Here is a 26,291-nt window from a genome sequence, read left to right as displayed (position 1 = left end):
ACACTACATAATGGCTTTCTTTAAAATGGATGAATATATGTATGTTCACACACATGCATGATCATACATGTGTCTTATTACCCCGAGTCAGCCTCATTAGCAGTGCTGAGTGCCCCAGGCCGTCATGTTAAAAGTATTTTTTCTGCCCTTCATTAGTTAGTTGGATTTTTATTCAGACTTTTATTACCCATTTGTATTATTCCTCATCAATTATATATATCATGCTTAATTTCAGTCTACTCTGCTGGTTTTACACTTCAGTGTGCATTAGATGTAGCTAGAAATTTTGTTGAGCTATGCCTTCTAAAGCAGGCCTCCTCTGTGCTGATTCTATCTCCTTTCCACAGAACCAAGAAATTAGTATTGGAGCAAGTATGTTACCAATATGTCCTAGAGTTTTACTTTGGTCTCCATTGTGTCCAGAGCTAGCTTTTAAAATTTGTTTTCTTTGCTCTTGAAAGGAAAACTCCAAATACACAAAATTTTAAAGGAAGGTTATAAGTGTGTGTGTGTGTGTGTGTGTGTGTGTGTGTGTGTGTGTGTGTGTGTAGTTTAAGGGTGTGTATACAGTTTGAGCAGTACCATGAGCTGTTCTATATATACTATATATAGACATAGAGTTAGGTGGAAAGTATATGGGATAAAACTTTGTTAAAACCAGAATTGACCATATGTCTCTGGACCATCCGTGTGTCCATCCGTGCAGTGACTTAGAGTACCTAGAGACAAACGTTTGAGCATAGTACCGTTAGCTATGAGCAGAACCGTGTGGTGCGGAGCTCCTGGCAGTCCTGAGGTGTCCGTCTCACACTATCCAGTTAGTCTCCACGTCCCTCTTTTAGGGAAACAGTGTAGTGAAGCGAAGGGAAGCTCCACATGAATAACAGGATGCAAACAGGGGGTGTGTAAATTCCTGCGGAAAGAACAATATAAACGAGTAATCATACAATCTTGCTAGAAAGGAAACTCAAGTTTTACTATAACAATAGATATTTTTCCAAGAAAATACATCTATTTATTGCAAGTTCAAATAATATGCCATGAATTGATCTTCTTGAACTTGGAGCCGTGACTGAACTGTCTGAAAAGCACCAATTGAACGTTAGCTACAGCGTTAATACTTAGACTTTTCTGGTTAATTGAGACATCCCAGAATTTAACTTTGAAGTACGTAATGCTGCTCAGTCATTGTTTTAGGTAGAGTGAAGCTCGAAGCTGTCTATTTGAAATTATTATCTGTTATGTCTGAGGCAGAAAGTTCAAGAAGTTCAGTGACTATGATCAGTAGGACTTTATTTTTGGATACCTGGATTTGGGTGGCTGCATCCGGGTGGAACTGACTCATGTTAACAGACAGGTGGTTTCCCCTGTATCATGTCTGTTGTTCAGTGGTCAAACAGAGATATGATTGCACATGGGATAAACAGATAAATTGCATGGTTTTAGTTAGTTTTTTCAAGACATGGTTTCCCTTAGTAGCCCTGCTGTCTTCAAAATCACTCTGTACACAAGACTAGAGAAGCTCAGAGATCTGTCTGCCTCTGCCTGTTGAGTGCTGGGGTTAAAGGCATTCACCGACATGCCCAGATAACAATTTATTCTTAAGAAAGGGCAGATGGAGGGGGAAGGGGGATAGGAGTGGGGCAGGGTGAAAGGCTAACATCTCAAATGTAAATTCAGAGTATCTAATAAAAAAAAGAAAGTATAATTTTTGGCATTTAAATTTGGAATGTAGTTTTTTTTTAACTATGTATTAAATTTTCAGGATGTAAATAGTTTGTTCAAATTGCTCTGCATTTGGACATTGTCTTAGTTGGGGTTACTATCTATGTGATGAAACACTGTATCCAAGGCAAGCTTATAAAAGAAAGCATTTAACTGGGAGATTGCTTAGTTTCAGAGGGTAAGTCCATGATCATTACTGTGGAGAAGACTTAAGAAAGCAGTAGCAGAGAGCTCGCATTTGATCTATAAGTTGTGGTCAAAGGGAGAGCAAATCTGGGCCTAGTGTGGGCTTTTGAAACCTCCGGGCCCTACTCCAGCAAGGCTAGACCTTCTAATCTCTCTTAAACAGCTGCACTAACAGGGGGCCGAGCGCACAAATATATGAGCTTATGGGGGCCATTCTCATTCACACCACATCATTCCATTCCCTGGCCACCGCAGGCTGGTAGCCACAGCATAATACAAAGTGCATTCAGTCTGACTTCAAAAGTCCCTGTAGTTTTTCCACAATCTCAAAAACTGTTTAAAAGTCCAAAGTCTCTTCAGAGACTCAAGACACTATTGTAACCTAACCTCCCTGACTTTAGGCAAAACAAAAAGGGAAGATTACAGAGTTCCAACATACAGTGGTGCAGACTATTTCTACATCACCTTTCCAGGAGGAGGAAAGGGGGCTGAGTGAGGAAAATGGCTGTAATGGACCTGCAGTCAACGGTGAATATGTTTTCTTGCCTCACATTTTCTTACATGATATGGGGAGCATTTTTGTCACGTGACAGAATGCTCCCTCACTTCCTGTGTTCTTAATGTCTCCTCTCCATGTTGTGGAGACAGCACACAGCAGAGGACATGTGCCGCGCGGTGGGGGAGACAGGTGGGGCACATACCATTCTAGTGTGTCTAGACTAGTCTCAGAGGACCTTTAACCTTCCTGTCACACTGCCTTTACCCCCTCAGTGTGAACAGTAAGAAGCCATGCCGGGTCTGAGGTCTGAAGTGGCTTCATGCTGACAGTAAGGTTTCTGTGAATGGATTCTGTCATTAGAGTTGTTGTCATGCAAATTACACATATGTCCTATAGAATACTGACGTCTGTTTTAACAGAGGTCTGAAAGTGCCTAGGGACCCTTAGACCCTGTCTTAATATCACCTATGAACTCCTGTGTGGAAACAATGCTGCATTTAACTCAGATGGGAATTTGCTAACGAGCTCTTACAAGCTCTTTGTGGGGTGGATGGCATTACTTGCCCGTGACGTTTTCTCTCATTAGGAACAGCTGCTTATGTCTAGATATTCTCCAAAAAGAGAGCTGCTGCTTGTTTGAGGAGGGTGAGAACCATGGGCACTGTGTTTGCACACTCACCCTGGTGTATGTTTTAATGCTGTGCTGCAGTTTTGTCTTGGTAAGTGGTTAAAAGATTCTTAATGTTATACTAGTGAATGTATGTACTAAGCCAACAATAAGCGTAGAAAAACGTAGGAACCCAGGGGATTTCTAAATGATTTTCTAAGTCTAGATACTCTGCCACTGGTCTTCAGAGAGTGGTGTGTGGTTTGTAGTGTTGCCTGGGATTGTTAGTGTGACTTGTGGAGTGTGTCATCTTAGAGCCGCTGAGTCAGCAGTTGACAGGGCCACTCTGAGATGAACATGCCTTCGGGATGATTCTAACGCCTGTGGAAGTGTCATGGTAACTGGTACAACTTCTTAGTCACATTCTGCATTTTAAGTCCTGTTTGAACTGCACTTATGTAGGTAACAATGACAGTATGATACAGACAAGCCGACATTTCTGCTGTTGTTTCATGAATGCCCAGAGGGACTGCTTAGAAGTATTGCATCTAACTGACTGCGTAACGTGGAGTGTGATAACGGGGTCTTTGGAAGTGAGTTTTCACTTCAAATTTGAAATAAAACTAATTTTTAAGGCCTTTCACTTAAAAAAAAAGATCTGCTAATAAACGATAACCTTCCATTAATCAAAACACAATTTCCCTGTGCCTTCGAGAAACACACTTTAGGGGCTGCAGAGGTGGCTCAGTGGCTAACAGCATTTACTGTTTCCACAGGACCCAGGTTTGATTCTCAGTACCCATATCATGTCACAAGTGTCCCAGGGGATCTGATGCCCTCTTCTAGCCTCTGAGAGAACTAGATATGCATATGGTACACAGGAAAAACACCCATACACACAATAATATTTTTTACAAGAACACATTTCATATACAGAAAACCTTCCAATGTATTAAAGTAAAATGTATCTTTTATCTCAAACTATATAGAAAACTCCCTTTTGTACATATGATGTATTTGTAGGATGATGTCATTATGCAGCAAGGTGGGTCCAGCCTATCACTGGATGGGAAGGAAGGGTAGGAGGGGAAAAGTCTAGGAAGGAGAGAGGAGGAGGAGAAGAAGAATCAAGATGGAGACTACGGAGGGTGGTTCAGATCTAGGTGAACTAGATCGAGTTTATCTTGTCTAGGTGGGCAGTCCATATCTTTATTAATTGGCAGTGAATTTATTATGTGGATGTATTATGGATTTAACATACAAATCTAATTGCTAGATTACAAGTTTCTGGAACTTTGGTTTTTGTGGGCTACAGGGGACAGTGTGTGAAAGCAATGGCAGAGAGGCAGCCGGAGCGTGTGGGTCCAGCTGTTGCCTGCCCTACGTGTGTGACAGATGTGGTGAGAACCCACCTAGGAGACAGTGTGTGAAAGCAAATATAGAGACAGCAGGCCAGCACAGCTCCCAGCTGGAGTGGCTCATGGACCGTGTGCAGAGTGATAACGCGTGGGAGCTGGTAGCCGCCGATCATTTCAGTATTTACCCCCTCATGTAGTATTTGGACATTTATTCATTTATATAAACTAATTTGAAGGTTTTTTAAAAATTAATTAAAAATTTGTTTCTTAAATATATATGTATATATATGTTATATATATATATATGTTATGTGTTCTGTTAAATTATCATAGTCATTCTCTCTTATGCATACATCAGTGTTGGAACTGAATTTAACTTTTCAAGTCATAACAATGGAAATAAATGTTATAACGTACACTAAGTTAATAATGATAAATAAGTAAAAATAGTTTTTCCTCTCAAGCTGTATCATGCCACATTTCAACTTAAAAGTAAACTTAGAAAAACAAAGGATAGATGGTTTAACCAGAATCCTATATATTGTCCTCATGGATTTTATTTCTTCAACAATCCAAAATAATATACAAGAGAGGAAAGTCCCACGTTAGAAAATGTAGATTCGGTAAGTGTCAGTTGAGTGTAGACTGGAGCTGTGGGCGCTAGGGTTCGGGGATGTGTTAGCAGCATGTCTTTCCACAGTGAGTAGACCAGTTCTTCAGAGACTCTAAAGGAAGCCATGCTTAACCCTCTGGCATGTTACTATCCTTACCTTGTGCTAACATTCCTGTCACTTCAGAAGGGGGTATATAGCCTACTGCACACATACCTGTTAAAATTTAACATGCTTCTCAAGTAGCAGAACCAATGATATTTTCAGATCTTACATTTCATTTCTACAAACTGTCACACGTCCCGGGGCTGTTAAGTTTCAAGTATCATAGAGATTAGACTATATACGTGAGTGACGTGTCCAGTGCTCCTAAGTGTTAGGATGTTTTAGTCGCCCTCTGGTCATCAGAGCAATCCTAACGATGTTAATTGGTGCTCTCCATTCAAAGATAAGGAAATAGCGCCCAGTGCAGTTTATATGGTTGTCTGTTTGTAGTCCTTCCAGGGTGTGTAACAGGCATTGGTCATGTCTGCCCTTTACTGCTCATGTGTGAGTTGCATGTTATTGTATGCTCACCAGAATTCACCTCAAGTGACAGCATTGCTCTTATGCAAAGGCAAGAAAACTAGAGGTAAAAATGGTTGGCTCACTGTGAGAACTGTAGAATGGTTGAGTCATCCCTGCACACTGGGAGCACATCTCTGCACACTGGGAGCACATCCCTGCATATGGGAGCACATCCCTGCACACTGGAAGCACATCCCTGCACACTGGGAACCCACCCCTATACACTGGAAGCAGGCTCCAGGCTTCCTGTATTTATATTCAGGCTTTACCTCTTAAAGTTTGGCAGCTCTGAGGGATTTTCTTCATCTCCTGTGTCTTAGTGTCATATTTTATCAAGCAGACAATACCAGTGACATAAGGTTGTTTTGGAAATTAAATAGGACTTAGATTGTGGCCCCAAGACAATACATTATTGCCACGTGAACGGAGGAATTCTGAAGGTAGGGAGCAGTTGTCTCATTCCATGGATTTCTTTACAAGTTAAGCAACATACTTGAGGAGAAAGAGAATTAATACAGAGTCTTGTAATTTAAGAAGGGAGTGTAATAGTTACTATACTAAAACTTCAAGGGGAAACATTGTAAAAGGTTAAAATGATTCATTCTGGCTTGAAAAATGTGGCTTTCTATGACAGCACAGATGTCCTCTGTGGGGAGACCCTGGGCAGGGAGAACACAAACTGTTTCCGACTCATGTTTGTGAAGCATTTACTTTAGGCCTTTCCTATGGAATAAACGACAGAAATATTGTCTGGTCTGCTTGGAGTAGAACCATCCAGTCACCCTTCCCAGAAATCTACTTGTTATTCCTATCAAATACTGTGCTTCCAAGATTCAAAACTCCGAGAGTCATTCTGTGTGCAGAGCTTGCTCCTTTGTTTACCATCCCCACAGTTTCTGTGATGCTTTGTAGACCTGTTCTGACTCGTGTCCTTTTTAACATTCTCTTCCAGTTCTTTATTTCTATAAATTGGAAATCCTCCTGCAGACTGGCTAAGTCTAATTTGCATTGGTTACTAATCTCAATACAAGCCCAGTAGCAAACCTGAGACAAATACCTTTGGTTGTTTATTAACTGTCTGGAGAGAAAGAGCAGTCCAGTAATCTAGATGTTGAGCGGTTGTTTTCTTTTATTGGTACTGACATGAGTTCTGTTACTCAAAAATTAATGTGAAGAGATTTCAGCTGATAATTGAGATTTTTTTTTGTCTGACACTGTATTGGTCCAATTTTAGAATGGTACTACTCGTTTTATTAGAATGTACAGTTTGAGTTTGGCTTTGTTCCCATCTTTTCAGCAGTGGGCCTTACTCGGTAAAATTCCCGTCTTCTTTGCTTGGCAATGTTGCAGGGCCCTTATTTACCTTTGCCATTATGAGCAGCCAGTGCCTTACAGCAAGGTTTCCCATCAAAGCAAGCAGCCACAGCTAATAATGTACAGAAAGGAAGGGCCCTTCTCTGTTCTGCATTCCAGTGAGAAACAGTCAAGTATTTCCTTTTAGTCTTAACAGGAGACCAGTTTACCTCACACTATTTTTTTGGCCTGAGGAAATCTGTTCTCTGGCCTTTTGAAAATGTTACGGACAGGGGCCAAACCCTGGCCTCTTTTCTCACAGAGATAGCTTTCAGCTTCTGCAAAGGTAGGCGAGAGCTTGGCCCAAGGTCCTGGTGTGACACGTAGACTGGTGATTTACTGGAAAATGCAAACGTGAGAATGGCTCATGTGACCCCTGGCTCGCTAAGAAAGCTTGCCCCGAACCAGGGAACACAGAAATCTAATAAAATAATTCTCAAGGACTGCAGAGTCACTATTTAAATATCACGGGACAGAGAGGGATCAGGGAGAGTAAGAATGCAGAGCATTGGAATAGGGCAACCCTTAAACTCTTGTAAACACTAACTAGAGCAACTGGAACCATGGGACATCTTCGCTGCTCTTCACAACAGCTTCACAGGATGGTCTTGTTCTGTTTGTTTGCTTCGATGGTCCTGTCTCATCTGAGTAAGCAGGCTCAGGAGTGGATATTTTAATAAATGGCAGAACTGAGATTTACATCTATGCAGGTCAGACATGTCAGCCATGTGCTGCCAAGTGCGATCTGTTCGTGCGTGGTAAAGTGCTGACGTAAATGGTAGCCGTAAGAATTGTGTTCAGTTGTGTTGCCTCTCGTCAAAGCACGCGGCACACATTGTGTTTCGGGTCATCCATTGATGGCTTCTATTACAGTCTTTGAGTATAACTTGTTTAAAGGTGTACCTTTTGTGTAATTACTTCTTCCTTTTTCTTCTCCCTATAGTTGCCTTAAAGTCCACCCCGGCTGACAGAAATGGAGGCCAGGACCAGTGCAGAGCACAAGTGAGAGACTGGCAGGATTTGCAAGAAGGAGAGTTTTTGTTACAGGTAACTCAAGGGAAGCACTCCTTCCCTGCCCACAGTAGGACAGGAGCACACAGCAGGAGATTCATCCATCCTGATTTCTCTCACTGTACTACCTTCATGCAAGTGCAGCACTGCCCTTCTCTAGTTCCTGGCAGATGGGATTATGAGAAATAGATTAATCTGGTCTCGTCACCCTGGGATTATGGGAACTGGATTTATCAGGTCTAGTCATCCTCTCTGCTGCTTCTCATGATGAATCTGTGTGCACTTTTCAAGAATGTTGCTCAGGCAGAGAGTTAAAGCATCTACTGTTCTTACTTATATTTTATTTAATGTGATAATATAATGTGTGTTTGATGAACAATATGTGGCTTACATGTTATAGATTTTTTTCCAGCAACCATTGCCCCCCACATTTACACAGACAGGTGGGGAGGTAGGGAGAGAATGAACTAGAAATAGGATGAGACCATATAATCTCCCCTAGTGACTAACTTTCTCCAGGAAGGCCCCATCCCAAACAGCTCCACCAAATTGAGACCAAGTTTTCAAATGCCAGGACTAAGGGAGTTCCCACTAAGCTACCATCTACCACTCGCAATCGGCACATGGACCTAGAGGCTCTGGTGTTTGCCCCGCTATTTCAGGCTGTCTTGGGTTCAGTATTTCTTCCCTGTGCTCCATTCCTCCCTCTTGAAATGATCATGTATATTTTGTGCCATTGTATGTTGGAAATGTGTAACTTCCAACATACAATGGCACAAGATAGAAATAAATAGAAAAAATAAATAGAAAAAATAAATGGAAAAAAAGACTCATGAACTAAAAGAAGGAACGAACACAGAATAATCTTAACGATGATACAGGCTCGAGGGAAAAGGGGTACAGAGCAGCCCTGGGGTAATAGAAATAAGGAGAGGGTATAAGATGATGCATTTCATTGTGAAAATATTCATAAGGAGATGGAATGTCAGTAATGTATGTGTTTTTATATCTGAGAATAATATTTCAGTTATTTGAATGGCATATTGTATATGCATTGCACTTTCCAATAAAAGTTTAGATGTCTTTATAATTCTTTGACGGCATCTGAATTTCCAACTCAGTCAGTGCCAGGAGTATATTAGATAAAAGCAGTTCTGTCTTCCGACTAGCTTTCTCCACTTAAAGGTCCTGCAAGTGGTTTTTCCTACTGTGTTCCCTACAGAAAGGCATGGAACCATAGTGACAGTTCTCTGTGCAGTTTATTTTCTATCAAAAATTAGATGCACTGTGCTTAAAAGAAGTCTGGACTATAAGGAAATTGGAAAGCCTCATATTCTATTCATGCACCTGTTGAACTTTAAATTTAGCTGGAATTTTTTTTTTTTTTTTTTTTCTCAACCGAGTTGGAGGCATGAGTAGAAACTCCGTAGTCTACACACAGTGTGCCTGTGTTTGGGGAGCGTAAGAATTTTAGTCATTTTGAAGAGCATGTGTTGAGAGATAAAGAGAAACAGCCTTTCACTGCACAGTCGGTATTTCTGAGTGACAGGTTTACACTCCAGCTCTAACCACACCTTCCTGTCTGCAGGCGCTGAATGGCTTTGTACTGGTTGTCACAGCGGATGCCTTGGTCTTCTATGCTTCCTCCACTATTCAAGATTACCTGGGCTTTCAGCAAGTACATACATTTCTCTGCCATCATTTAAAATGATTATCTTTAGAAAAATGGACTTTCTACTGCTTTATCTATTTTTATGATGTAAGATCAAAGTTGACCATTTGTAAATGGAAAGTCTTTTTTTAAAAAAACTTATTGGTTATTTTATTTATTTACATTTTAGATGTTATCCCCCTTCTCAGTTTCACCCCTGAAGCCCCCATCCCCTCCTTCTTCCCTCCTGCCTCTATGAGGGGGATTCCCCCACCCACCCACCTATGCCTGCCTCAGTGGCCTGGTGTTCCCCTATCCTGGGTTATTAAGCCTCCACAGGACTAAGGGGCTCCCCTTCTAATGATGCCTAATAAGGCTATCCTCTGCTAAATATCCAGCTAGAGCCAGGGGTTCCCTGCTGTGTCTTTGGTTGATGGTTTAGTCCCTAGGAGCATTGAGGGGAGTCTGGTTGGTTGATATTGTTGTTCTTCCTATGGGGTTGCAAACCCCTTCAGCTCCTACAGTCCTTGCCCTAGCTTCTCCATTGGGGTTCCTATACTTAATCCAATGTTTGGCTGTGTACATCTGCATCTGTATTGGTCCAACTCTGGCAGAGCCTCTTAGGGGGCAGCTATACTGGGCTCCTGTCTGTAAGCACTTCTTGGCATCAACAATTGTGACTGGGTTTCGTGTCAGCAGATGGAATGGATTCCTAGGTGGGGCAGTCTCTAGATGGCCTTTCAGTTTCTGCTCCATACTTTGTCCCTGCATTTCCTTTTGAAAGTAGGAATTATGGATTAATATTTTTGAGCTAGGTGGGTGGCCCTATCCTTAAACTGGAGGACATGCCTATCCATTAGCTATGGTCTCTACACATTGTCTCTCCCTTTTGTTGGGTATTTCGGCTAAATTCCTCCCTGTTGGGACGTGAGAACATCTTGGGTCACTGGCATCTGGGACATTCTAGTGGCTATCCTCAGTTTTCCCATCCCCCACTGATGCACACCCACTTTCAAATTTCTGAGTTTCTGTACTTCTCCCCCATCTCCTCCCATATCTGAACTGACCCCCCCTTTCCTCCCCATCTTCTCTCCCTCCCCAGATCCCTCTCCCTCTGTTTGCCAGAGATTATTCTCCTTCCCCTACTGACTAAAACTGTGGCATCCACACTTTGATGTGATCTTTCTTCTTGGGTTTCATATGGTCTGTGTGTTGTATAGTGAGTATCCTGAGCTTCTTTTATTTTTGGCTATTATCAACTGATCAGTGAGTACATGTGTATCTTGATTAAAATGGGTGCTGTAAGAATTAAAAAAATATATTTTAGGCTTTTTTTTTTTGTTTTCCTTTTTTAATTTGATGCTATACAGCACTGATAAAAAAAAAAAAATCTCTGGACTCCATTCCGAGATATTCCATTGTAGTGGGTCATAGTGTGGCCCATGAGTTAGCATTTCTGTAATCTCACAAGGCTACTGGTGACCATGCCATAGACTGTTTATCACATGTGTAGTTTTTATCATATATATATATATATATATATATATATATATATATATATATATATATATATATATAGTAAATATTCACTGGCAGCTTTCATTACAGGGAAAGTGGATGCTTTAGCTATCTTCCAGATCACCCTGGCAACTGTGTTACAGATGATAGGACATTAAGTTTCCAGGGAGACTTACGGGAAGGTGATTAAAGCAATGGGATCTTAGGTTTTTTAAATTCAAGTGTATTGCTGGTAGAAGGATTTATGGATGAGATAGGGTCTAGAACAGTGGATCTCAGCCTTCCTAATGCTATCACCCTTTAATACAGTTTCTCAAGCTGTGGTGACCCACTCATAAACGCTCTTGTTGCTACTTTATAACTAATTTTGCTACTGCTATGGCTGGTTATATAAATATCTGATATGCAGGATATCTGATATTCTACCCCCAAAGGGGCTGCAATCCACATGTTGAAAACGACTATTCTAGAATGCTATCAGCCAGTGTGAACTAAACAAGGACTCTGAGTAGATCTTAATACAGTACATTTGAAGAACAGGAAACTTCCTTGTGAGCCAGAGCGTTCGCATCGGGAAGTGGGAAGTGTTGGCTGATGTGAATGGTTAGGGGTCTTTGCAAACCTTCATTGGCTTCCAGTTCACTGTTGCTAACAGGTGCCCACTGATCTAGATACCTTTGGAAACTGCTTTACTAAACCTTACCATTCTTTAAACTACTCGATTTATTTCCTCATGGCCCTCTCCTTTAGTCTGATGTCATACATCAGAGCGTCTATGAGCTTATCCATACGGAAGACCGAGCTGAGTTCCAGCGCCAGCTTCACTGGGCTCTAAGCCCCTCACAGAGCACAGACTCTGCACAAGGAGTGGACGGTAAGAAAGTTTACCAGAAGACGATGCTCATGCATTCTGAATATTCTATAAAAGGAGGCTGAGATGTTGTAAGGCACAGAGCTCCAGGCTGAAAACAGGGAACAAGTCAGGCGGTGGGAGTCTGTAGCTGGACATAAGAGCCAGGCCACAAGAGCCAAGAAAACAGTAGCAGATGCAATCCCATAAAGGATATCATAAAGAGGGTTGTGTTGTTAGTCATGTGAATGTGTGTGTGTGCCCACCTGTCGGTACGTGTGGAGGCCAAAGGTCACCAACCTCAGATGTCATTTTTTGCACACCTTCTACGTTATTTTTTTAAAACAAGATTTTTTACTGGCCTGGAGATCACCAAGAAGTGTATGCTGCTGGGAGCCCAGGGTTCCCTCTGTCTGGAGCTCCCTGCCCTGGGATTCCAAGCATCTCCATGCTTGGCTTTTCTGATATGGGTTCTAGGGGTCAAACTCAATGTCATGCATGCTTGGCATTTTACCCGTAGAGCTCTGACCCAAGCCCAAAGCAGTACTGTTTTTGTTTGTTTGTTTTGTTTGTTTGTTTGTTTGTTTTTTAACCAACACTGATACCATTGTAAAAGGTGGGAGCAATATACAGGATTGGAACTGAGGAGAGTAAATCATTCTCATTAATATGTCCCCATTAAGAGCGGACACTAGCACATGGCAAAATAAAGAGTTTTTCCTGATGTATGCATTGGTAAGATATCTGTGGGGCTGGTGAGAAAACAAAACCACTGTTAGAGACAGAGCCCCAATACTGACAGCATAGTTCAGAGTGATGAATACAAAAGAACGCAAGTCCTACAGTGTTAGTGTTGATGCATTTGGGGCTTTTCAATGATTTTTGAAATGGCATTTTTAACACAAAATACAGATGCCACTTTTAAATCTGCCACAGTTTTAACTGCTCAAACCCTTAATTTCACAGCAGATATAAGGTAGGCTGTTGTTTCCTCCCTACAGAAGCCCATGGCCTCTCCCAGCCAGCAGTCTATTACACCGCAGACCAGCTTCCCCCAGAGAATACTTCCTTCATGGAGAGGTGCTTCCGGTGCCGGCTGAGATGCCTGCTGGATAATTCGTCTGGCTTTCTGGTAAGGTGCATAATCTTAAAATACCGAGGGTGTGGATGACTTGATATAATAACACAAAGTAGCTCCTAAAAGCTAACATTTTAGGGCCAGTAAATTGGCTCAGGTGTTGCAGCATTTTTCCTGAAGAATGGGGGTCTGAGAGTGACCCCAAGAACCCATATAAAAGCCTGGCCTGGTGATATGCGTCTGTAGTACAGTGAGGGTGTGAGGAGAGGGGGAGTCTGGAGGAGCCTCAGTGCTTACACTCTCTCACACACACACATACACATATGCATGTACTCATACACACACATATACACAGATATACACATATACACACATGTACTCATACACACATATATATACATGTACACACACATACACATGTACTCACACACAAGCATACATACCATGCACACCACATAAACTCATATACATTCACACCCATGTGCACAGCTCTTCATATACACCACATAAACCATACATATATGTTACATACACCACATAAACTCAACACTCACATACACATACTAAATATACCATATAAATTCACATATACACTCAGACATACACACACTCACACACACACACACACACATAGTTTTGAGGTCTCTTGCAGCCTAGAAAACTCTTATCATTTAAGATGAACTTTTAGCAATTGACATAAAATATAACCTTGTATACTGGATGTTTTGAAAGAACTTTTTAGACTCAGAGCTAGCTAGCCACTCTTCAATAGGGTACCTAAGATTGGGGGTTATATGCATTCTACATGGGAAGAGCATAGATTTATGCAGGTCTGGGATAAATGCCAGACAAAATGCTTATATTTGTGGTTCCAGAGTTAGCATCTGATAGGAGGCTTCCTGCAAGAAGTACCCGCAAGCCACCCAGCACAGCACTGAGAGTGACTGAGAGTTAGGTTAACTCATTAAGCCTCATGAATCAGTGCATTTTGTTAGTGTATTCTTTTTGACAATTGCTTTTGCTGATATAGATTTACAGTTATAACTGAGATTGCCAGTACCACTGTTCAAGGCTGGTTAATGGGATTACGTGGGGTTTCTGTGTATGGGGGGTTCTTCTGTCTTGTGCTATATCAGATGTGTGTGACATAGTCTCTCAGACTCATAAATCAGCTGAGCTCACCACACCCATTGTCTAAACTCTCTTTGGCCTCTGACTTCTAAATTCATCCCCTGATCTCTAAATGCCTTATACAGCCTTATAAACTTCATTTTACTGTTTTAATAAAATGTTTTTTTCTTAGTAAGAAAGATTCCAGTCAGCTATGGCATATAGATCCTACATGTTTGAAAATTAATGTGTAATTAGACTTTATCACCACTCTTTTTCGTAAGCTGTGGATTGTGAGTGTGGAATAGAAGGTCGGGATGGTCACGTGACTCTAAGCACAGGAATGATAGGGCAGTTCTGTCACGATGCGGGGGCAGGGTAGGTCACTTGGCAGTCAGTGCTCACTTTCCCACTCTACCTTTAAATTTGTAACAGGCTTTCTGCAGAGAGAAGAGTGAAATTAATTTGTCGTTCTGAGCCTTGGGAAGTGTTCTTCCCCTGACAGGAATGTGACGGAACCTTTGAAAACAAAACTGTTACACACTGGTAATTTCATTGTGTGTGTGTGTGTGTGTGTGTGTTTTTTTTTAGGCAATGAATTTCCAAGGGAGGTTAAAGTATCTTCATGGACAGAACAAGAAAGGGAAGGACGGAGCACTTCTTCCTCCACAGCTGGCGTTGTTTGCAATAGCCACTCCTCTTCAGCCGCCGTCCATCCTGGAGATTCGAACCAAAAACTTCATCTTCAGGACCAAACACAAACTAGACTTCACGCCAATTGGTTGTGATGCCAAGTAAGAGAACCTTCTCACTCAGAATTCATCAAGTGCGTCTTGTACTTTAGCAGACCTACAACTGTGTGAGATGTGATCTAGGTTCTAATATTACTGATCACTATAGGGTAGTTTCATCAGTTTGACCAATAATCTTATTACTTTGTGTGATTTACTACCGCTGGTTTATTTTCATTTTGTAGAAATATTTCTTAATTTTTAGCTTTAGAGATTCACTATCTAAAGTTAATTAGTTAACTAAAAAGAATCTATGTAAAGGCATTTTAATGTTTTTCTCCTTTCATGAGGAAGAATGCAATGTAATAACTGCCTCCAAAGGACAGCATGAGCCGTCCATATATTTAGCTTTTGAATTTGTTTCACTTTTATGTTTAATTATATCAGATTCGTTTTTGACCATCTTAATGTCAATGGCTCCATTCAAAGGAAGAAAGCAGCTAAAACTGAAAATTCTTAGCCATAAGCAAGAAAAAGAAACACATAATCAAAAGGCTGTTTTCTATGTACTAATGTGAAAAACTTGAATGCTATGGAAATCACATAGCACCAGTGAATGTTATGTTGATGACCTTACAAGCTGATGCTTCGATGTCAACAGGGGACAGCTTATTCTGGGCTACACGGAAGTGGAGCTGTGCACAAGAGGATCGGGGTACCAGTTTATCCATGCTGCAGACATGCTTCACTGTGCAGAATCCCACATCCGCAGTGAGTTGGCCTTCTTGTGACCTACCTGGCAAATGGCACACGTTCTAGAGCATATTAAGCTTTTAAACATCTTCATTGATTCTTTGGTGTGTGTGCGCAAGTAGCAGTCAGGGAGCAGCTTGTCGGGGGCAGATTACTTTCGTTTTGGGGATCCCTACAATCAACCTCAAACAGTCAGACTTGGTAGCAATCACCTTTACCCATGGAGGCATCTCCCAGCACCGTGGTATGCATTTCAAACTGTTATATATGATAATATCTTCATAGGACTGACTACTTGGATGGGTCCCGTGCATGTTATGCTACCTCTTTAACCGATTTGACTCTTTTACTTCCTAATTCCTCTGCGGCCACTATGCAGTAATGGCTGTGTTATAATTATTATGAAGTAACTATTTTTGGCCACTGAAGCTTTGTTCAGGGAATCTTTAATGGCATCACACATAGATGTTAATATAAAGTCAAAAAATACTAAAAATATTCCTCACTTAACAAGAAACTTTTTACTTTCCCCCCAAGCTGAGCTCTTTGCATGCCTGAAGAGCTCTCAGAATTTCTCTTAACCTTTTACGTATTAGGCTCTATCTAAATGGGAGAGCACAGACTCTGAGGAATCACTTCTGTGCCTTTCAGTGCATTTACTGGACTTAAAGTTTTCAAGATCCGGTCATAACTGATATTCAATGGAATCACCTGGAAATGCGCCAGGGCGGCGCTTTATAAGTTAATGTGTTTTATGTTTCAGTTGTGTATGTGCAGTTGTCTCTGTGGCAGAATGAATACAGGCAAACTCTGGTGCCAGGAGAGCACATCAGGCTTCCTGGGACTTGTTTACTGGAGGTTGTGAGCCACCCAGTGTGTCTGCTGGGAACCAAACTCAAGTCTGTTGCATGAGTGGCAGGTTCCCACCCAGCGAGCGAGTCTCCCTACAGAGGGGGTTGGTGGCAGGGATGTGCTTTACTGCACTGACATGGGGTTTGGTGACCTTGTTGTCACTGTTTCCTTTTAGTGATTAAGACGGGAGAAAGCGGCATGACAGTTTTCCGGCTTCTTGCAAAACACAGTCGGTGGAGGTGGGTCCAGTCCAACGCACGCTTGATTTACAGAAACGGAAGACCAGACTACATCATCGCGACTCAGAGACCGCTAACGTGAGCATAAGAAACAGATTGTGTCCTGCTTTTGTGTCTTCTTGCATGAAAATTAAAAAAAAATTCTTAAGGCAATGGAACCTGAAACTAAAAATTGTTAAAACACTTTTATGTAGAAAGAGCAGGACAAAGATGAAAAATGTTGAATAAAAATAAAAAACAATAGTGACAAGCTTCATTGAGCAGCTAAGGTAAAGCTAAAGACCCCCAGTTCATCCTCTAGTTGGGGAGATGAAAGACTATGACATCTTAAAGATAAAAGGAAAACTATAAAACTTGTTTCCAGTATGTACACCGCAATTTGGAAGCTTCTCACATATCCCAGAAAGGAGTCTTTGGTGAATTGTTAACTGCTTTTCGGGAGTTAGGTAGAAGTAAGCATCCTGACTGATTTTCTCCTTTTTTAATATCAAATTAACCAACAGAGTCTGTTAAGGAAACAAACTCTTGACAGACTGTCCTACCACCCTGAAGTGCCTGTCAGGTTTCTCTGTGTCCTGTTTCTAGAGCTGCTGGCTGGTCCACTGCCATTGCTTTCTGAGTCCTCACAGACCCTAATTGTACTATCTTTTTATGGTGAATACTTGTCTTTGTTTTTGGATACATTTTTTTCTCATTCCTAATTGCTTTGGCTCTTCTTATGCATTATGCTTCTAAATGTACTTTAGAACTCATTTATTAAAATGAGTAAATTCCCAACAACCACAACAACAACAGACCTATTGGGATTTTGTAAGATTTCAAGGAAGAACTAACATTTGTACAGAACTGAGTCATTAACCCATAACCCGAGTGAATGTTTATATTACCCATAGGGGCATGTGAATGTTTGCTTCATTAAACCATTGATTGGTGCAGCTAACAGACCTTTGACTTCATTAGTTTCTTCCAGGGTTAAACATTTCATTACAGCTTTGCTGTTATCCATTTGTTTTGTATTCCACGTATGTCTCCAAGTTGTTATTTTATGTCCCTTTTTTAGTATCTATATGTTTTTCCTATATAGCTTTAGTTCCGTTTGTATAATAATAGCCATGAGAAAAATTTAGTTCAAAATAAGCTCCACGTTCCTCACTGTCGAGCTCAGCTTTAGTATGTTTTAGTTTTTTTTCCCCCTCCTTTTAGAAATATCTCACTTAAATTGTGTATGGTGAAAGTAATGTGTTCGACCTTCTTGCGTCCTGTCAGGGATGAAGAGGGACGAGAGCATCTACAGAAACGAAGCATGACACTGCCATTCATGTTTGCTACTGGAGAGGCCGTATTGTACGAGATCTCCAGCCCTTTCTCTCCCATAATGGACCCCTTACCAATACGCAACAAAAGCAACACTAGTAAGAAAGACTGGGCTCCGCAGTCAACCCCAAGTACAGATTCTTTCCACCCCAGTTCTCTTATGAGTGCCATGATCCAACAGGACGAATCCATCTACCTGTGTCCTCCTTCGAGCCCTGTACCACTGGACAGCCATTTTCTCATGGACTCTGCGAATGAGTGCGGTAGTTGGCAAGGCAGCTGTGCAGCCGCAGGGAGTGAAGCTATGCTAAAGCATGAGCAACTTGGACACGCTCAGGACATGAACCTTGCACTCTCCGGAGGCCCCTCAGAGCTCTTTCCAGATACTAAAAATAATGAATTGTACAGCATCATGAGAAACCTGGGGATTGATTTCGAAGATATCAGAAGCATGCAGAATGAGGAGTTCTTCAGAACTGAGTCCCCGGGGGAGGTTGACTTCAAAGACATCGACATAACGGATGAGATCCTGACATACGTGCAAGATTCCCTGAACAATTCAACGCTGCTGAATTCTGCTTGCCAGCAACAGCCTGTGACTCAGCACCTAAGCTGTATGCTGCAGGAGCGCCTGCAGCTAGAGCAACAACAGCAACTTCAGCAGCACCCGGCTCAGGCAATGGAGCCCCAGCATCAGTTGTGTCAGATGGAGCCCCCCCAGCAAGATCTGGGTCAGGAAACAAAACACATGCAAGTCAATGGCATGTTCGCCAGTTGGAACCCTACCCCTCCCATGTCTTTGAGCTGTCCTCAGGAAGCAAAGCAATATAATCTCTTTCCCAGCCTACAGGGAACTGCTCAGGAATTTCCCTACAGGTCAGAGCTAGACAGTATGCCTTACACACAGAGCTTTGCCCCCTGCAATCAGTCACTGCTACCAGAACATTCCAAGGGCACGCACTTGGCCTTCACTGGAAGGGATTTTGAACCGTCCCTGCATCCCACTACTTCTAATTTAGAAAATTATGTCAGCTGTTTACAAGTTCCTGAAACCCAGAGACATGGAATAAACTCACAGTCAGCCGTGGTTAGCCCTCAGGCATACTATGCTGGGGCCATGTCAATGTATCACCAGTGCCAGTCTGGGCCTCAGCACACCCCTGTGGATCAGATGCAGTACAGCCCCCAAATTCCAGGCTCCCAGGCATTTCTAAGCAAGGTAAGGGCTTTCTACAGATGAATAAACCTTGTAGGCCTAAGCATCTCCATGTCTGTTCTGTTTAGACATATCATCAGAACCGTTTTAGGTAGCAAACGACTTCAGAACTGCTTTGATTGTATTTGTGGTCATGTACTTAGCTTCGTTATCATTTACTTAAAATAGTGTGAATAATAAATTATTGTAAATAATTGTCTTAAAAACGAGTTGATGTTAACATAATTTAATAACCGTTCTTTGTTACTACTCAGGAGTATAACATGCTTATACTGATAAATTTTTGCTAGCAAATATTAGTTTATTTGAAGATATACTGGTTTAGGTTCTAAGAATATCTTGACTAATATGAAGTTCACTGCCCTGTTGGGTGTTTGAGTGTAGCCACTTATAAGTGTGGCTTAAATTGCAGTCCTCTTGTTTTTAAGGTTGTTAACACATCTGCTTTATCTGATTGTATCGGATTTTTTTTTTTAAATGGAGAATGAAGATGAAGGTTTTTCTCTCTTTTCTTTTTTTGAAGGTTTTTCTCAATCTTTTTCCTGATAACCCAACATAATATTTATTATAAAGAAAATGGACTAACCATACATTAGATATAATTTACCCATAAAAGAATGGAATATTAGTATTGTCCTCAAAGTGGTACATCTGCTTATCACATTCATGTGTGGAGACTTCCAAGGCCGATGCCTCAGATACTGGAAACGGCAACAGTGGGGCTGGCTAGTGGGTACTGACAGAGAACAAGAGTAACTCCGGGTAACTCTGGGTCTTCTTCAGCAAAGTGGGACAACAGTGGTTAACAGCAGTTCATTATAGGATTCAAAATCACTAGAAAAAATGGAATCCAGACATTCTTAATGCAAATGATAGGTGAGTATTCACAGGGGAAGATAGTTGTCTGATATGCTTACACAATATAGATGAATTAAAATGTCACATTGTAACCTGTACGTATGATTAATTTCATTTCATGGCAATGAAAAATTAACAACAGTTTGAGCCTGGAGAGATGGCTCAGCTATTAACACTTACACTTCTACAGGACTTGCATTTGACTCCCAGATCCCACATGACAGGTCATAACTATTCAAAATTTCAGGCTCAGGGATCCAGTGATTTCTTCTGTCCCCCTTGAGTACCACACACTAGTGGTGCACATATATCCATGCAGGCAAAATACCCATACATGGGACATTTCATTCTTCTAAATAATTTATTAATTTTTGAAATGAAAATATAATTACACTCCCTTTCCCTTTCTTTCCTACAACCCTTTTCATCTACTGCCCACCCCCTTTGCTGTCTTTCAAATTCCTGGCCTCTTTTTCTTTATGAATATGTGTGTGTGTGTGTGTGTGTGTGTGTGTGTGTGTGTGTTCCTAAAAATAAAAATACAATCTACACAGTCTGTATGTTGCTTGTAGGTATAGGACAACCCCACGCTTCTCAGGGCTGGTGTTGGGCTGTAGAGTGAGTTCAAAGACAATCTGGAAAACTGTAAGACACGGGACAAAGAGGTCAAGAGTATAGATAGCTCAGTGGGGGAGCGAGCTTACTCAAGCCCCTTCACTGGACCTCCAGCACTACAAAGTAAGTGAGTTATTTGGAACAACTAAAGGAATTGTATGACTTTTACTTTAATCTTAATTTATTTCATCAGCTCCACAGCACAGTGTGAAAATTCAATGGTTTCTGCTATCGTTCTGGCTGCTTTTCTGTCAACTCTCATATTCACTCTTCCTCCTTTTTAGCAGTTCTGAAAAGGACACCGATGTAAGAAGGCAGGTGTCTTAGTTAGGGTGTGATGAAACACCACTACCAAAAGCAGTTTGAGAAGAAAAGAGTTTAATTTACTCACAGTTCCACATAACAGTTCATCATCAAAAGCAGTAGGGGCAGGGCCTCAAACAGGACAGGAACCTGGAGGCAGAAGCTCTTGCAGAGGCCATGGGAGAGTACTTCTTGCGGGACTGCTTTCCATAGCTTGCTCAGCCTGCTTCTTATAGATCCACACAATGTGCTGAGCCTATATCAACCACTAATTAAGAAAATGCCCTCCAGGCTTGCCTGCCTACAGCCAGATTAATAGAGGCATCTTCTCTGCTGAGGCTCTCTCCCCTCCCAGTGACTTTAGCTGAGTTCAAGTTGACATAAAACTAACCAGAACAGGTGACTCCTTGTCAACTTGACACACAGACATTCATTTTTCAGTCAGCACCTTTCTTTCTCATGTATCCCCCAGACTACACATTAATATTAATGCCACAATATAAAATATAAATGTCTTTAAAAGTCCCATAATCTTTACAAATGTAAGCATATTAAAAGTTCAGTCTCTGAACGTCCATTCTCTTTTTTAAAAAAAAAAAAATCTAAAACTTTGTTTTAAAGTTTAAAGCCTAAGCTGTGGGCTCTTGTGAACTCAAAATTAATTAAATGCCTTCTCTCTTCGAGAGGAAAGAACCTCTCGAAGTCACAATCAAATGAAAGCAAACCCAAACTCCAGCTCTGTAAATAACTCAGCGGCCAGTGTCTGGGACCCACTCCCAATCTTCTGGGCTCCTCCAAAGGACTTGGGGTCAGTTCTCCAGCTCCATGCTCTGCAGCACACACAGTTTGTCTTCCACACTCTGGCAGCCTTCACTTCACAGTTGCTGTTCTTGATGGTCACACTGTAGTGCTGGCACCTCCAGAATCCTGGGGTCCTCTGCCACAGCTGGGTGTCTCTTCCACCTAGTCTCTCCCGTGCTCGCTTTTCGCTGCTGAGCCTCAACTTCTCTCCCTGAGCTATCAAGTGCCACTGAGGTAGCACCTTCACCGGTGACCTCTCCTGGACTCTCACAGCACCAAGATTCAGTTCCCTCCATGACCCCTTTATGCCTCCAAACCCAGTGGCTGCGTGACTCTCACCTGCCGAGGTTGGCTGCCAACACAAGGTGCAACCTTGGCCACTTCTGAAACACAGCTTCTGTGAGCTGACCCGAGGGATACTCTCAGACAACTTCACCTCTGTGTAGCTGCCTCTTCTTCTGAGTCTTCAGCCCCTACTGGGGCTACAGTTCAATCTTTTCTCAATTGAGGAATTTCTCTCCGATGCAAATAGCCGGTACAGCAACCAAGCATTTTTTTTTTCTTTTGTGATTTGGTAACGTGCAGAACAATTTATTAAACATGTATTATGAATAAGTTGGTTTACGGTCATGCCTGTAGTGTAACATTTCAAAGATAGTCAAAAAAACACGTGAACCCGAGATCTGGACGGGGCGATGGTGTCGCAGTGCTGTGTAGAAGTTCTGGGGAGAATCCATTTGCTGCCTGCAGGTTTTTGATGGGTGGTGGTGGGACTGAATAGCCCTGTGACAACCCTTGTCACATCATTTCCTATCAGGCCCCAAGGCAGATGAAGTGAGATAGTTATAGCCTTCTCTGTAACCATCTTTAAATTGTCTTATAGGATTAATGGGAAAACCTGATCTTCCAAATGAAATCAGTCCATTAGCCAACCTGGAGGTCGAAGGGACACAGATGTGTGTCAAGGTGGTCCTTGGATCTTAACAAGCAGTTGTGCTGTGTTTGTTTTCAGTTTCAGAGCCAGGGTGTTTTAAATGAAGCCTACCCGTCTGACTTGAGCAGTGTTGGCCACGCTCAGACAGCTGCTCATCTCCATCCCCTGGCAGAAGCCCGGCCTCTTCCTGATATCACACCGAGTGGGTTCCTGTAGCTCCGAGGCCAGGATGGAGCAGGATACCAAAACTTCGAGGGACAGACATCAGTAAACTTTCTCCAAAGCAGATTTTAATCCTGGTGTTTAGAAAAGGAATTTAAAAACCATATCACCAGTTACCTATAAGATGGAAGCACTGTAGGAACACAGGGAGAGGCCATGTGCATTCCCCGAGCCCCAGCACCTCAGAGTGCACAGTGCTTTCTGAGGAGAACTCGGATTCTCTGCTCAGTAACTTCAGCTAGAAAAACAGGGAAGTTCTTTGAGCTTTGAATTTCTGGATTCTTGTCAGTATACCAAATACAGAGTTACAGAACTAATCAATATTTTTAACCTCTGTTTTTGTCTGAGATGTTAAAGTAAATGGTTTGGTGCTTTTATCAAAAGAAAATCTCAATGTTTTCCTTCTGCACTGTTAATACAAGTGCCTCACTATTTTTTTTTCTACCTGTAACACGATAGGGTGTGTATTTTATATGAAATATTTTTTACCTCTTTTGAATTAATATTCTTTCTGCACACAGAAAGTTTCTCAAATCCCAACCTTTTTTATGAATCCAGGCGTGTTTTTACTGCACTACGCAATCCTTTTCTTCAGTTAAAGGGCAAACAGTGACTGAAATTAACTATTTATTGTGTAATATACTTGCTTCTAAACATTAGATGTTCCTCTGTGCCTTATGTTGAAAAATTTGAAAATAACATGTTGCCAAAATTATTTAATTACTACATACTGTTAAGAGCTTAGCACTTGTATTTTAACAGTGTTTTCTGAGAGGTGAGATAACACCCCGCTGGCTTTCACTGAAACCTCCAGGGTGCAATCAGAAGGTCACCATAGAAGATGCTAAAGGTGGCTGTGTCCCTTAAGCTGCAGTGAAGGGTGGTGGGGTTTGTGGAGCTAGTCAGCTAAACTAAGCAGAGCACTCTTTTCATTGTGTCTAAATTTTCTTTACAAATCTGTCATGGGTCTGTAATCCTTTTTATTATATTGACTTTATAAAGTCCACTTCTTAAACTAGTGGAAACTGTTCGTTTCTCTCATATTTAAGGAGTGTTAGGATTGAAGATGCCATGTTTGGTGAAAGGTATTTTAATGACTGAAATGAGTGGTGCATTGTATAAGTGTAACGAACAAAAAATCTGTAAAACATTTTCAGTTTTCATGTAGGAATAGATCTTACCTCATCTGCATATTTTTTCAGTGTATCTTGTTAAGAAATCAAATAATGAAATGAGACATTTGAGTTGGCATTAGGATAAAGATAATTACAATTTGTTCACCTCCATACATTAAGTCATTTGTGTGACACAACCTTTGCTACCACGATGGCCAATTTGTCACTCTGCCAAATGTACTGTTCTCAAATGGCTTAGAGAAAAAAATGCTAGTGTCTGTCATTGTCTTTGTCATTGCTTAGATACATGAAGGACATGGGTCTGGATCTGTTTTTCACATATTGTATAGAAATCTGGTGAGATCCCAAACTGAGATGTATTAAAATCCAGTAGTGGTTCTCAGCCGGTGAGTCCTGACTACCTTTGGAGATAGAATGACCCTTTCACAGGGGTCGTCTAGGACCATTGGAAAAGACAGGTATTTACGTATTTATAACAGTAGTAAAATTATAGTTTTGAAGTAGCAATGAAAATAATTTTATGGTTGAAAGAGTCAAAGCATTAGGAAGGTTGAGAGACACTGAAATGCAGGCTGTTTTTTTTTTTTTTTTAGAAAATTAATGTATGTAAACATGCCTTTGGATAAAAAGTCTTCTTACTTCTATGCATTTTCAGTCAAAATTTTGAACCTTTAGGATTAAGCATTGAAAAACAGCTGTCTAAAGCATTTCACAATTTGCTTTCAGCATGAGGTATCACCAAGGATTTAGACCAGTGGTCTGAATTAGTAACCTGTTTTTCTATGTAAGCTTTTCATTAAAAGTTGTCATAGAAACCATTTTGTCAGTCTCTTCTGCATGTAACCAAATGTTCAGTTGAAAGAAAAGAGAAAACTCTGAACACTGTGAGTATGGTGGCATTTAATTACACACTTATCAAACTGAAAGTTTCAAAAGTAATATTGTGTTTTCTTATCTATATAAAATAGCTAAAATGTTTAAGAATAATAAAATCACATATAAACTCATATTCATTTGTCTGTATTGCCAAGTGCCAAATGGAAAGGATGCTTATCGCACTGCTAGACTGTGGGATTAATTTCTAGATGAAATTCTAAGACTCTGTGTATGTCTGACTAAAGTTCTCTTCTGGGTGCTTCTTACCGCACCTGAACACTTAACCAATATGCCATTGTATCAACCATTCGATCCTTACTATGCACAAGCTAGTTTGTTTCAGTATCAGTAGACCTTAGGTTTACATAGCTTCTTGCTCTCCTTCAAACTGTTATAGCTTATATATGCCATGCATAGAGTTTTGTTAAAGTATGATTTATAAATGTCCTTAAATATCAAAGGAAATGTAAACAGTGATATATGATAATAAACTAACCACCAAATATGAATAATGTCTTCATGTAAATGTTTATTTCCAATTCTATGGAGAAAACAGAGCCCTGTAGCATCATGTGATTGCTAGACAAAGGTTTCTTTAGAGAAAGACAACACACCAAGTCTTTCATGAAAGAGTCACTTAAATCCTCTGTTTGAACTGTTTGATTTGAGCAAACTCAAGCTTATCAGTGAGTGATCTGTAGTTCCTAACCACTAGTGTGTTTATGTTGGCACCAACACATGACAGTGAGGTTGTGCAGTGTACCTCACCACTGATTTTCACTTTGTGATGTGATATGTGCACATCAGAACAGTCTACATCACATCTTTTACTGTATATCACTGAATAATTATACATGACTACAATCTTTCCAATCTTTCTATGTACTCATTCCAGTGGCTTCCTTAACTACAAATGATTTCAGTGTAGCACATCTTACCAAGACTGCTGACCCAGGGAGATTGGCCACTCCAAGGAAATGGATGGCAGTTGTGATTTCTGTCTTAACATTCTGCAGATGACCTTGATTCCAGTTTTACTAATAAAATTGGCAGCTTCACCCAGTGTTTCTCTACACTTTCATCTCCTCAATATTACTAATTTTAGACTTCACCTTTCCTAGAGTATATTGGAGGAGAGGTTCTTAGACCTTGAGGTAGACACCATCTTTTTCATACTTAAAGAGTTAAAGATAAGCATCTATGTTTTCTATCTTTAACTCCCCACTTCTATAGGTCTCTCTGTGGACATGTTGCAATTAAATCTTGGAATGCGTGGTGCTCAATCACCTTAATTTAATCTTCTTTTCCTATTTGCTC

At 41.0% G+C, this 26,291-nt stretch overlaps 1 protein-coding gene across 1 annotated transcript in view; it reads left to right on the top strand.

Moving 5' to 3' along the window:
• Positions 1-25,398, top strand: part of AHR (aryl hydrocarbon receptor) — a 35,123-nt gene extending 9,725 nt beyond the window's left edge. The window contains exons 3-11 of the mRNA XM_080920872.1: positions 7,850-7,953; positions 9,506-9,595; positions 11,837-11,960; positions 12,938-13,068; positions 14,716-14,918; positions 15,517-15,626; positions 16,636-16,777; positions 17,966-19,232; positions 22,819-25,398. Of these exons, the coding sequence (XP_080776998.1) occupies positions 7,850-7,953; positions 9,506-9,595; positions 11,837-11,960; positions 12,938-13,068; positions 14,716-14,918; positions 15,517-15,626; positions 16,636-16,777; positions 17,966-19,232; positions 22,819-22,956 (2,309 nt within the window). The 3' untranslated portion in view covers positions 22,957-25,398. The remainder of the gene's footprint in view (positions 1-7,849; positions 7,954-9,505; positions 9,596-11,836; positions 11,961-12,937; positions 13,069-14,715; positions 14,919-15,516; positions 15,627-16,635; positions 16,778-17,965; positions 19,233-22,818) is intronic.
• The last annotated feature ends 893 nt before the right edge of the window (positions 25,399-26,291 follow it).

This window comes from Micromys minutus (genome assembly GCF_963924665.1).
Source record: "Micromys minutus genome assembly, chromosome: 1".
Lineage (NCBI taxonomy): Eukaryota > Metazoa > Chordata > Mammalia > Rodentia > Muridae > Micromys > Micromys minutus.
The sequence above is the reverse complement of the archived record's forward strand: the minus strand, read 5'-3'. Positions and strand labels throughout refer to the sequence as shown.